Source organism: Amborella trichopoda, chromosome 4, assembly GCF_054954075.1.
Source record: "Amborella trichopoda isolate Santa Cruz 75 chromosome 4, AtrichopodaSantaCruz75HAP2 v2.0, whole genome shotgun sequence".
NCBI lineage: Eukaryota > Viridiplantae > Streptophyta > Magnoliopsida > Amborellales > Amborellaceae > Amborella > Amborella trichopoda.
The window spans coordinates 47367189-47381317 of record NC_142339.1 but is presented as its reverse complement, the minus strand read 5'-3'; the positions used below and the strand labels follow the sequence as shown (position 1 = coordinate 47381317).

Here is a 14129-nt window from a genome sequence, read left to right as displayed (position 1 = left end):
TAGAAAAAGGTTATTTGATAGAATTGAGATATTAACCCTAGAAGAAGATGAATAAAGCCATCAAAGAAATCATTGAATACTGAAAAACAAGATACATAAAGGAAAAAGACGTAGAAATAAGAAACAATCTTATTTCTAATATACAAAGGTTATTTTCAGAACATGAAGAGCTCATGTTAAAAAATAATTATCATTTAATAGTTAGCCTATATGATAGTGACATAGAATCAGAAAAGATGACTACAAGCGAAGCAAATGACTCTGATTCCGTAAATAAAGAATCTGAAATTAAGGGAAAGAGAAAAATTAAAGAGCCAGATCATCTGGATTCTGACCCAGAAACCAAGCACTGGATTCCAGAAGAATTCAAAAACTATTTAAAAAATCTTAAGCAAGAAGATTTTCTCCAAAATGACGGAGAAAAATACCAGAAACAAATATCAGAAGGGATGACCTTAATAAACATAATATAATTGTTAATGGTACATATCATGATTTGAAAAATATTCCATTCGGAGAATATAATCAAGCCATTAATAACTGGGTTCAATCTATGACTCTAGTCATTGTTAGTAACAAACATTTCTGGTCCAAAGATGACCCATAATATTCCTTAACTGCCTTCAGTGCACCAGAGGCAAGGAATCTGATGCGTCATCTTGGGACCAGAAATGTTTGTTACTAACAATGACTAGTGTCATAGATTGAGCCCAATCATTAATGGCTTGATTATATTCTCCGAATGGAATATTTTTCAAATCGAGATATGTACCATTAACAGTTACATTCTGTTTATTAAGGTCATCCCTATTGATATTTGTTTCTGGGTATAGGGTTTGAAAATGAAGGGGAAGGTTTTTCTTCTTCATTTTGGAGAAAATCTTCTTGCTTAAGATTTGTTAAATAGTTTTCGAATTCTTCTGGAGTCCAATGCCTGGTTTCTGGGTTAGAATCCAAATGATCTGGCTCTTCAATTTTTCTTTTTCCCTTAATTTAAGATTCTTCATTTTCAGAATTAGAGTCATTTACTTCGCTTGCAGTAATCTTTTCTGATTCTGCGTCACTATCATCTAAGCTGACTACTAGACGATAATTATTTTTTAACATGAGCTCGTCATGTTCTGAAAATAACCTTTGTATATTAGAAATAAGATTGTTTCTTATCTCTACGTCTTTTTCCTTTATGTATCTTGATTTCCAGAATTCATTGATTTCTTTGATGGCTTCAAAGTTTTTTTATTCATTTTCTTCTAGGGTTAATATCTCAGTTCCATAAAATAACCTTTTTCTAGGTTCATATGGATTTTACGAGTCAGATGTACTATTTATTAAGGAAGAGTTCACATTTGAAAGAAGTGTTTTAGATTCTTGATTTAAATCAATATTTTTTATTGCGCCCAAACTTTCTAATTTTTCTTCCAAATATATTATTTTATTTATTATTTGTTTATGGTTATCAACTTGATTTTTGTAATTTATACGAAACCAACTATTACATATATCCATTAAACCATTTAGACTTCTACTTATATTTTTAATATCCTTTTCAGAAGATGTATCTATATGATAATTATGCTCGTAACTATTTTCTTCTAATTTTAGATCTTTAGATAGACAAATTATTTTAGCCATGAAAATTTTTCCTGGTACCTAAGACCTCCTACGATACTTAGACCTATAATTGTCCTGGCCTTACTAGCACTACAGGCTTAATTGGCTTGGACTACAAGGTGCTAAACGCAGGTATATGGATTTTAGAAAAACAATTTATGGATCAAATAACAAGTAAATAAAGACTTAAAATTAAAAGAGATACTTACAGTGCAATATTTATCAAACAGATAGATGACTATCGCTCTGATACAAAAACACGAAACAACAGCAACAAAACAAAACAACAAATTTCAAAGGCATGCAGCAACAGAGGAACAACAAATTTCTAAGGCAAGCAACGACAGCACTCGACACTTAGCTTAATACGTTACAGCAAATTATAATACACTGTACGGACACGTCAGGCGAGTACAAGGTTTTTGGCCCTACGTTATAAACACCTAGACACGAACTACAGATCGACACCCATCTTGGTGTCCATGTGACACTACTCTTGAGTCTTGAACATTGTTTTCCATTGATCTCGTTGTCTAGTTTTGATCTGATGATAGCCACTTCACATGTCGATCTTGGAAAACGCCTTAGGTCTCGATAACATGTCCATCCTACCATCTAAGCGAGTATAGGGAACCTATACTGATCATGACCTCGTGTATGGCCCTGCTATCCATACACATTTGCCAGATGCCATCTTTCTTGGGAGTCAACAGTGATGGAACAACATAGGTCTAGGTATCATAGTAGGTCTTAGGTACCAGGCAAAAGTTTAATGGCTGAAAACATTGTACCACCAAGAACATCCCTATAGCAAGTGATAAGCATCCATTAGTAATACGCCACACCACACTGAGTCGTTATACCATGTACCAATAGAAAAAGAAAACAAGAAACAAGAATCAACAGGAACATGATTACCTTGTTTGAACCACAGTTTCTTGTAGGATTGGTCGTGTTTCTCTATCTTTAACTTCAGTTTGCTTCCTATCTCTTGGGAAACCATATTCCGGCAACTCCCACTATCAACAATTACTGTGCATACCTATGTTCCAAAAAGCAGACCACCTCGCACCTGGGCGGCCGCCTGAGCGGATCTAGGGGCTTGGGGGCGCATCACCCAGGCCTAGGCGCCCTAGAAAAGCAGTCGTCCTTGGGCGTCTGCCTAGGCGCCCAAGAAGCTGCCTAGGCGGCCGCCCAGGGACTGCGCCCCACCTAGAGGCGGAAAACAGTTTTAAAAGGGCATTTTTTGTCTTTTTTTCTTATACTAAAGGGCCAAAAGTGGGTGTTTTAGGTCCATTTGAAATCTAAAACATATTGGAGCCCATTTTAGAGAGAGAAAGCCCTAAAAAAACAATTTTTTGTTGATTACTTTATGATCGAAAGGTTTCTCACAGTTATGAGAAATTAATCAAAACATCACCCATTGATATTAGATTTAATTTTTGATGTTTTATAAATCTATTGAGTGGGTTTTTAGAAGATTTTGAGTCCTTAGAAGCATCTTTGAGGTGAAAGTTTGGAGATTGAGCAATCAAACTCAAAGAAATTTTTTTTTATTGCTTGTATAAATTGTATTATTTAGGGGGTTGTAGCCACTAGATCTTCTGCACAGAGAATGAGGGTGGAGGAAGAAGAGGCAGATTCAGCAGAGAAGGAGGAGGACGACCAATATGTCAAGGAGGGTGACGACTTTGATAAATATGATGTCAATGCAGCTGACCCTAATTTTTCTGATGATGAATGATGAATGTTGAATAGTTATTAAACTTTGAACTTTGATTGAACTATGAATGGTAAATTTTAAGTTTTAATTGGATATGGATTATGGATCGACTTATAGTTATGCTTATGGAGTGTGTGCTAATGTGTAGTATAATTTCAATTCTGACATGCCCTAAATACTTAATTCTTATATTTTATACAATATATAACTGTTGAATCATTTTTGGATTCAACTGGGCCGCCCAGGTTCTGGGCGCCTGCCTAGGCGCTAGGCGACCTGGACCCCCAAGCCGCTTAGGACCCGCCTAGCACTTTTTGAAACTATGGTGCATACCTTGCTTCCCAATGTGCATCTTGAGCAAAAGATGTTAGTGCGCAGCAATGGCCCATCAACAACCTTGGGTGCAGCTAGGATAGGTTAAATCACCAAGAGCTCACCATCATTGGGATGTGTCCTCTTCACCTCCCGCAGTGACAGCCTCACTCCCTCCTCGATGTGCATGTTTTCCTCATTAACCTCCATGTATTCCTCATTATCCTCCATGGATTCAGCTTAGTGCTTTGGGAAATCATAGGACCTATGTCCTGGCTCGCAACACTTGAAACATATTGCTAGGTTACTGTTGTTTTGGGACTGTTGTGCTGCACTAGGCCTGTATTAGTAGGTTTGGCCCTTAAACTTACCTCTTTCCTCACCATGCCACTGATTAGAGCTTTGTTCCACTGCATCCTTGGAATTTGTATTGGCTGGCAATATTTAAAAGTCAGATGTGCCCACCTAGGCAGTTTGGGGGATTGACTGCCTAGGCAGCCTAGAACAAGGATAGGCTAGGCCACCAAGGAGTTCTTATGGCAGGGGTTTAGGCCACCTAGGGAGTTCTTAGGGCTGTTTTAGGGACACAACCCCTGAAAATAAAAATAAATAAACGACGACAAAGACACAGACATCAACAAATGGCAACAAAACTCCATGCGCATATTACATAAACTGATAAAGTAAAACATTACACGAATATACATGTAAAAATATCAAGTTTTCAACCACAAACAGCTATCAAATGATAAAGTAACACATTATACAATATCAAGTTTTCAACTACAAACATGTAAAAATATCACAACAGAAAAAAAAAAATTAAATAAATATCAAATCATAATGCATTACACAAAAAAATAGCAAACATTTCAAGTATAGCAATGCAATAACCTTTTCGAAATAAAACCGATATCGGCCCAAACTCATGATCTTTGGTAGCCAAAAGTGCTCCTATATGACCACTCCAAGCTCCAAAAAGCATCAGGAAATATATCTTTTCATTCCGCAAGAAATTTAAAATGCTTTCGATCTTGAGAAAAAAAGTATTTGGAGAGTTTTTCACCCTCTAAAATATACAAAGGGATTTTGAGGAACTAGAATGACCTTAGAACCTAGGAAAATATGTATATAATAAGGGATACTTACATCAATAAAAAAGAAGGCTACAAAAACTCATAGCTATTAAGCAACAAATAAAAAAAATGAACTATCACCAACTCAAAAGTGAGAGGGAAAAAATACCATAACCAACCAAAAATATGCAAACAAACATGCAAGTTAAAAAAAAAAAAAAAAATCAAGTGCCACAACATTCAAAAACTTCCCTCCCGTTCTTCTCTTTTCCCGTCATCATGTTCAAAGCATGCCAAAATAAATCGACCCCAACAAGGCGCTTAAGAGTGGTGATGGGAAAAAGAAACAAGATTTAGAAAAATAAAACACAGAAAATTTAATGGCGTGTTAGACCAATGTAGCAACATAGATGGCCTAAATCTTTTAACTCACTGTTGAAATTTAAGGGCCGATCTGGCCAATTCGATTTTGATGAAAATGAATCAAAAAAGTAACGGCGTGTTAGAAAAATGATCAGATGGAGAGTTAAAAGTTTCTCTGTCCAGAGTTAAAAAAATAAAAAATATTACAACAAAAAAAGATCAAGTTCAAATGAAGAAAAAAACAAATTAGAAAAATTTAACAGAACAATGTACCGAATGAGGGAGTCCCATTAAAAAAAGATGGGAAAAAAAAAAAAACTCTTTGATCCTCAAACTTATGCACACTTAAATACAGTAAAAATATGAATCAGAAGAAATAAGTAATTCAATAAATTAATTTTCAGGTAAACTAAAAATAAAAAATGAGTAGGAAAGATCCCCTAATTTTACAAGGGTGGTAATGGAGATTTTAAAAAATGTTTTTACAAAAAAAAAAATTGAGTCAGGGAGATCCATTTTAATGCAATGAGTTGCATTTTAAACTTCATTTTGACCATAAAATGGATGTAGCGGTCAACAAACACTCAAGCATAAAACAGGTTCTCAGTATTTGCATATTTTTTATAAAATCTTGAAAATTTACAAAGCGATAGCCCCAATTTCTTTAGAAATGTAAGAAACTAGATTTTTAAGAAATTTTAGCTATTTTTTAAAACAATTAAGTGGTGATCCGGCCAATTCACAGATTTGGACCACTGATCCAGACTGGTTTTCCAGCTGGGCAATCTTGGTCACTGATACAATTTTTTAAACATTGGCAAGTACCTACAAGTTGTACCTTCTTATGCTCCATTGTATCCTTCCATTGAAAAAATTGTCCGACATTTGCTAGCAAATCAAGAAAGTATTCTGGTTGTAATTTCCTTTTAAAAAAAGGAACATCAACCTTAATACCTCGTTCAGAACTTTCATGTGCCTGCACTAACCGATCTTCAAGCGGTATAGGGTTTCCTTGACTGTGACCAATGAGATCCTAGGCAATACAAGTTTGAATCATCATCAGAATTCAAATCTGGTCTACGTCCTAAACCCTAAGAATGCACGTCATCATCCATGCCTTCACCCCTTCACTAGTGCTATTCTAAGGTGTCATCTTGGATCTCGTGCAACTCAGCAACAAGTGCTTCGAATCTCTAAGAACAGCCTCCAAACCATCGTGGGTCTAATTCTGGCCACGACCGCAACCTCCTCTCATACAGCCTCTTCCTTGCAACCTTGATACAGCCATTCTTGTGTTTCCGGTGCATAAAGAAAATCAATATGCTCTAATACCATTTGACGCAGCATAAAGTATAAATCAACAAGATTCAACAAAAAATACAGCTTAAAATTCAATAGATTCAGGAAAATTGAAGACAGAGATGCTCCAATGGAAAGAAGTCTCTCTAACATCCGCATATGAGCATTATCCCAACTATTTAGGGTCAGCGACACGAATCGTACTCCGCCATTCTGCCCTACCAAGGGCCATACCCTTAGTCACACCATAAGTCACCATTCTCTTCTCATACTTCCATCCATATCCTTTTGGGCCTTGCCCATACCTTTTTAGAGCCTTCCACTTGATCCAAATTGCCCCTCCTAACCATTTGCAGAGGAAAGTCTCTCTACAATTATAAAATCAGCAAAAACTAACTCAAACTTCCTAATGAAGTTTTAAATAACCTATCTCCTAAACTCGAATAATATTAAAGTACCAATCTACCGCTACTCATCAAATAAAACCAAAACAACTTCTCCAAAGTGACACTCCATCCCTAAACGTCACTAAAAATCCCTAAAATGTTCTTCCCAAATCCATAAATAAATAAATAAAAAGAAACGGCAGCAATAAATTGAGGATGATGTCAGCATAATGTCAGTGTACTAGTCTCACTCGTTTCATGGCTGATGAAATTTAAAATAATAGCTTTAGTCGATGACACAAAATTATCTTTTTGTTGTAATGCATAATACATCTACTTGATAACTTTACAACCTTCAATTAATAGCTTGATTCTATCCATCACATTACATAACAAAATGTTTCAACATGGTTTATCATGAAAAACAAGAATTTGCTATTCATCATTTTTCTATCTGGGTTCCCAATAGGCTAATGTATATTCTATATTTTCTTCATGAAGTATGAAACCTATCTTTCTCCTCGATAAGGTATAATTTACTTTATCAAATTAATTTGTTTCCAATATCTAAAATAGATTACTTTTTTAGCCCAAAATTTTCTATATAACAATCTCTATAATAAGAAGAGAATGAAAACTTGAAATAGTGCATGCCTTTAGCCTCTTCTTCTTCCTTTTTCTCTCCAATCTCTATCTCAGAAGTATGGCAAAACAATAGATGCGGGGAGCTGCGTCGGGGGTGGCGATCCCCCTTCGAATCTCATGTTGGCGATCCTTGATCCAAAACCGAGCAGAGCTCGCTCTCCTAGTCAAGGGCTTGATCCCTATGTTCTAGGCATCGCGATCCTTGACTACAAGGGTTATTAATTATTTTGGAAGGGGATCGTGATCCCACTAAAAATGGGGGTGATAATGGTTTGAAAGGATCTAGATCCTAGGGTAAGTTTCAAAAGTTCTTGAATTTTGAACACGTTATCTTTGATTTTGTGCTACCTTTACTTTTCGACAATTTTCTAGTTATCATGGTTTGCACAAGTGCTTGAAAATTGGCAAACCAACTTGGAATTGCCCGAATCGGCTAGGACCTAGGAGACTCCCTATTCTCAGATAGGCCCGAAGTGGGGAAATCATCAAGGTTATCCAAAACCAAGTGGTTTTGCTTAAAGCATGTCTCATCTACACAGGAACTCGAGCAACTCCTAAATCGGTTCTTATCATGGCCCTCCAATCTCATTTTTCTCAATTTTCAATGCGGCTCTCAGGCTACAAAGTTCTCATTATGCATGTGTAGATAATGCTAGAAAGTGGATTATAAATTATATATTCCTCAATTTTTAAATCATTTTACATCACTTTACAATACATATATCAAGCTGCTCCCAGGACCGCTTCTTGAACAATGGTCCCAGACGCTCCCAAGGTAGGGGGCTTCAATCATGGGTCAGTCCCAAGCTCCAACTCCCACATCCACTCCCGTTCCAAACGACTATGTGAACACTACTCGTGAGAGCATACTGCAACTAGAACTTTATTTATCCATTAATGTATGCCCATAGTCTTCAAAAGCTTGGCCAAGAAGCGAGTCCAAGTTGGCTTGCCGAATCTGAGACTAACCAGTCAAGACCCGCACCAAAATGATAGTTTTCTTAAAGAACAGAATACACTCAATAAAGACTCAGGCAGGCCCAAGAAGACTCATTCAGAATCAGTCAAGACTCAAGTTACCCAAGTTGGGGTCATCTGGAGTAGGTAGGGTGTCAATTCCGAGAAACTTGAGTGCGTCTGAGTCGGGACTACTTGAGCTTTGGAACACTGCTATTGGTACTAAGTTCTAACAAGGGCCTATTTGAGAGACCGCCCTATTATACTTACTCTGCAATATAGGTAATGCCCACATATGAAAAACGTCCATGGGATCGCTCGCATTTTGTGGCATATTTTGGTGATACAAACCAATTGCTCAAACCAGAAAATTGCCAAACATTTGCAGACGGCTTGGAATGAGCTGAAAACTCATATGATCCAAATAGGACTTTGTTTGCCTTTTTTGCTACCTCTCTATCTCTTACTTCAAAATAGTTAAAATGTACATATATATGTTTGTAGTTACGAAAACACAGCTGAGGTGTAGGTCGGTAAGAGGGCATCCCAAATGTCGGGTCCTCAGAGTGCTAGAAGTTGAATACAAATGTGGGTTAAGTCCCCATACAGAGTGGTGGAGTCTAGAAAACAAAGAGAAGAGTGAAGTATAAAACAATAGGGGATGGGAGCACCCATAGCCAAAAACTTAGTGAGGACCCCCTAAAGCAGCCTCCCAAAAAGTGACCGCTACTACTATGACAGCGTGGTGCTCCCAATAGTGGCACCCTCTCTTTTGAGAGCATCGATGGCTAAGTTGGCCTCTCTCTGCGCTGGACCAAACTTAAAGAGGCATTCTCATTTGCCTTGCCCTTTGGGGCAGCTTGGTCCTCCAAATATCACTTGTTTTAGAGGGTGGTCTGTCATCCAGGAGTATGTTGTGGACGTTGGGCTCGGAGTGATAGATTCTTTCGTACTCCTTGGAGTTTGCTGAGAAATAGGATTCAACAATGAAGTTGAAGGATCTGGGATCATTGACTTGCAATGGTTGGCTCCTTTTGGCTGATGACTTAGGGAACACCAAGGGGGATGGAGGGGAAAGCCGAGAAAGGGGATTGTGGGACTGCCTGGTCCAAGGGTAGAGGATGGGCAACATCGATGGCGGAGATGAAGGAAAATATCATAGAGGGTGAGGTGGGAAGCAACAATGTTAGGATTAAAAGGTAAGGGCAGGGGGAAAGAAAGGCTATGGCCTATACTAATTGGGAATTCTTAGCAGTAACACACCTCCACGACATTGAAGTTGGTTATTGCTGCCGCCTACAATTCCGGCGATAGAAGGCAACAAAGGTCGAGGGGTCAGAGAATACTTGCATAAAAGGAGAGGGCCTTAACTGGAGAGAGAGAAGAGAGGTGATATCACCTATAGGATAAATGACCTCCATGAAAGGAAAAATGAAAGAATGAAGGGTGGTAGATATGAAGTGACTAGTAGGGTCTTGAGTTCTTTGAGGACTCGGTGAGGGGAAAGGAGAGGTAACAGTAGGGAGAGGGAAAGGAGGAAATGGGAAGAGGAAAGTGCAAGCCATTAAGGTGGAAAGGTGGGAAGAAAATTGTAGGGAGTTACAAGATTAAGGGCTCAGAGGGACAGAGGAGACAGGCAACAAGCGGCAGGAAATAGAAAAAATGGACGCAAGGCAAGGAGTGCAGAGGGTGAAGAGTTATAGAGGAAAGCAGTGGAAGAGCAGGGAGGAAGGAGAGAAGGAATTTAGAAAACCAGTAGGTTTGGAGTAAAATGGAGTAATAATGCAGCTCTCAGTGTCACACTATCCAACATCCACTTGGACGACTTCATCGATGCAAGCATCTCTGTCTCTTCACTATTTATGTTCTCCCCTTCCAATCTCATCTCATAGTCTACCAACCATGCCCAATGCCACATGATCTAAAGCACATTCTAGGCCAAATATGAAGCCAGATTCCGCTTTGTCAGACCATTGACATATCATTATTTACATCCAAACAAGTCCTAAGCAACCAAGAACCCACCACTTGCACCAAAAGGTCATGATGTTTTCATAATGGGCTTCAACTTTGTCAAACTAGATATCATACACAGGATGGAGCCTTGATCAATATCATCCCTCATGGAATTACGGCTGGTCTGCTTGTGCATGCCAATGACAACATAGGTGCACTCATACACAAGCACATGCTCCGCAAAATATGAGCACCTTCATTTTAGGTTTTTTCTAGAATGAAGCCCCTCATAAAGAGTGGCCCCATTTGTGAGTCGGTATATCTACCTAGACAGTATCCGACGACAAGCTTTTTTTAAGGGTGTAGAACGTAATTGAGCAAAACTTGAAAACACCAGCTAGAGCCTATATCATAGCAAGGGGGGATTTGAACTAGCCCTAAAGCATGAAATACAACCTACAAGCATCAATGTATATCTATAAAACACAATCTAGCATGTTTTGTGTTGATGACATGAAACTCATCAATGAAAATGAGTTCCTCAATGAGGGTTATCAATTATAACACAATCAACTACTAACTTGGTTGATTAAAACCCTAAATAGTTTGCTAGGCCCTGACTAGCCTTGACAAATAACTGCTTAATTAGATATAGCAGTGGCATGAGGTTTGCCACATTCCGCATTATACATGATTACTAAAACTTCTTTAATTAGAATGTAAAGAATGTAAAAAAAAAAAAAGAGAGGCCCACTGGCGTATAGTAACCTGAGAAACAGTAGGAAGATGATTCCAAGATTGACTGAGCATGAAACCAAAATTTCATCTATAAGTGAAAGTAGCTTCATTCATGAAAATATGACTATCTTTTGCTGATGAAAGAGAGTGATAAATAACAAACCCTAAGTAGGTTTCTAAGCCCTGAATAGCCATATAAAATAACTGCTTAATTAGAAATGGCAGTGGCATGAGATCTGTCATATTCTGCATTAGATGATTACTAGAACTTGTTTAATTAGAATGTAAAGGAAAAAATAGAGAGGCCCATTGTTGTACAGTAACTTGAGAAACAGCAGGAAGATCATTCTAAGATTGACTGAGCATGAGACCAAACTTCATCTACAAGTGAAAATAGGTCCATCTTCGACAAATATGACTATCATTCACATGAGAGAGAGTGCTAAATAATAAACAACATTCTTACATGGAAGTCTAAGCAATAGATCCTCCTATATCTAATTTAAAGTCCTAAAAGTAGAAATCCCAAATACCATTCAACAGAATTTGTAAATAACAATATCTTTGCATGAAATTCTAAGCAATAAATCCCAGTCTCTAATGCAATGTCACGAAAATTAAAACCCTCTCTAAATTTTGATAGATCGAAAGAAAGAACATGAAGTGGAAGGCGCATGCAATTAATCTTTCCAAGGATATTATTCTAATAATAATCAATCAAACGAAAAAGCAAGAGAACTACAACAAAGTGCATCTACTCCATCCTTCAAATTTTTTTTCTCATCACAAAAATAATCAAATCGAAAAACGAAAAACAAAAACAATAGAGAAAATTAACTAGCATAGGAGAATGCACACCAGGCAAAAAGGCAAGGAATCCAAGAGCCAGCAAGCCATAGGCTTGAGATCGATCGCCACCCATGTGACCAGTGTGCACAAAGTAGAAGAGTAAGAGAAGAACACATCCTAGAGAGAGAAGGAAGAGTGCCAGGGCAATTGATTTCCATGGAATCCTCTTCGTGGACTTTGGAGTGTATGAAAATCTAAGATCTTGGTCATCTTCATCCTCTCTCTCATCATCGGGCAAAGGTGAGTACCTGATATTTCGCCGAGTAGCCATTACTGCGATGCAAGATCCCAAAACTCAGCTTGAGAGGCTTAAAAAATCAAAGCCCTAAAACAGTGACAATAGATGAGAAATAAAACTGTGTTGCAAATGCTGTAGCATCCAACACAGAGACTTTGATTTCCAAAATCAAGGCTGAATGCGACCACGTATAAGTTGCAAGCTTTGGTATTTATAGTCAAACTCTTTTCTTCATGGCCTGATCTTTTTCTTCCTAGGAAGAAGGTTTTTTTTTTTTTTGGGTGGGCTGAAATCCAGAATCTTGGGTTGTGTTTGACATATCGAAGAAGCAATGGCTTCTAGCAGCACCATAGAAATTTCCGTGTTTTTTAAACGAGAAGTGTTACATGGTTTTTGGAAGTCGCGGCTTCCAAATTAGCATTAAAAAGTGTTGATATGGTGAAACCGCAGCTTCCATGCTATTCCATAGAAGCCATGACTTTCGAAAGTTGGTCGAAGCGGTGAATTTAGTAGTAGATTCTTCCACCAACCAACCAAACCCTTATATTTTTAAATACGTGAATGTTCTAAAATCCAAGATTTATGTTTTTAATTACAATCCTGTTCGGGAATCAATTTGAAGATCTGTGAATTCTTTGTAGGCATCTCTATAACCATCGTTGGTCATCAAACAGATTTTCATGAATTTCCATATGTACTATTTCACAAATACAAAAGGGACAAAAATTAAGAAAAATAAATACTAGAGGAGTTATTTACTACCTACACCCCTAAAAAGGCACATTATCAAAATACAATTATCTCTATGCTCCTCAAGAAGACACGATTATCTAGAAATTATTTATTTGACTGAAAAATTCACATCAAAGCTTAATAACAAATCATTCAGAAAATACAAGTCCCTGTACCAAGGCTGAATAACAAATCATTCAGAAGATAACAAGTCCCTGTAACGCGTTGAGAGACAACAACATATCCACTCAAGTGATGACTTATGTTTTATATGCCAAATAAAATACACAAAAAAAAAAAAAAAAATTGATAAATTCATATCCTACACATAGTCAACGGTCACTAATTAAAAGCTCATGAAATATTTGCCAAAAAATGAAAAAAAAAAAAAAAATGAAAAGGCATAAGTAGCCCAGCAAAGAAAAAATCTTGGGGATTTTCTCAGCTTTTAAGCAGTCATTTCCAGCAATAATCTTCCCACGCATTTGAAAACCTTCCACTCCCGATTGGTTATGTTATAAACACAAAAAAGAACATCAAGAAGCACAAAATCATTTTCAATCATTTGAATGACTAAGTAACCATCAATCTTCTGCAAATTATACTTGAAGCATTAAAATGAAACAAGCCTCAGTTACATCAGTACATCAAATTACATAAGTACAAGAAGCAAATTCATTTAGAAAATAACAAGCCAATGTTAAAATAAACCACTAATATAAAACAATACATGGACTCAGACAATGACTAACGTTATATTCGCCAGATACAAGAGAAATGTTTCAAGATCTACACGTACAAATTCATTAATTAAAGGCCAGCCCATGTTTTACAAATAAATAAAATAACAAAAAAAGGAAAGGCATGTATAGCCAAGAAACATAAAAATCCTGGGATTTCCACAGCATTTCAACAGCCATTTCGGGTGATAATCATCACATGCATCTGAAAAGCTTATACGACTGGTTCTTTGGCCAATTTTCAAAATGTTAATTTCAAAACCATGCATCCGAAATTCTCTGAATATTGGAGAAAATAATAACGGCAAAGAATCAAAACAAGATCGAAATAGTAAATCAAGAACTCACATTTTCTGAAGTTATTATAGAGTCCAAGTTAGCACATGGAGACAACGGGGAATGAAGGATGACATTATTAGACCAACCAAATTATAGCAAATTCCAAATAGCTACAACAAATGCATAATCTGTACATGAATTAATGAAATTTAAACTAAGCTCCAC

The 14129-nt window shown here is 37.2% G+C and overlaps 1 protein-coding gene across 2 annotated transcripts in view; it reads right to left on the bottom strand.

Moving 5' to 3' along the window:
• Positions 1–14129, bottom strand: part of LOC105420820 (transmembrane protein (DUF872)) — a 28864-nt gene that overhangs the window by 13693 nt on the left and 1042 nt on the right. For both annotated transcript variants that reach the window (XM_020668630.2, XM_011625943.3), the window contains exon 2: positions 11925–12188. In XM_020668630.2, the coding sequence (XP_020524289.1) occupies positions 11925–12186 (262 nt within the window). In that variant the 5' untranslated portion in view covers positions 12187–12188. The remainder of the gene's footprint in view (positions 1–11924; positions 12189–14129) is intronic.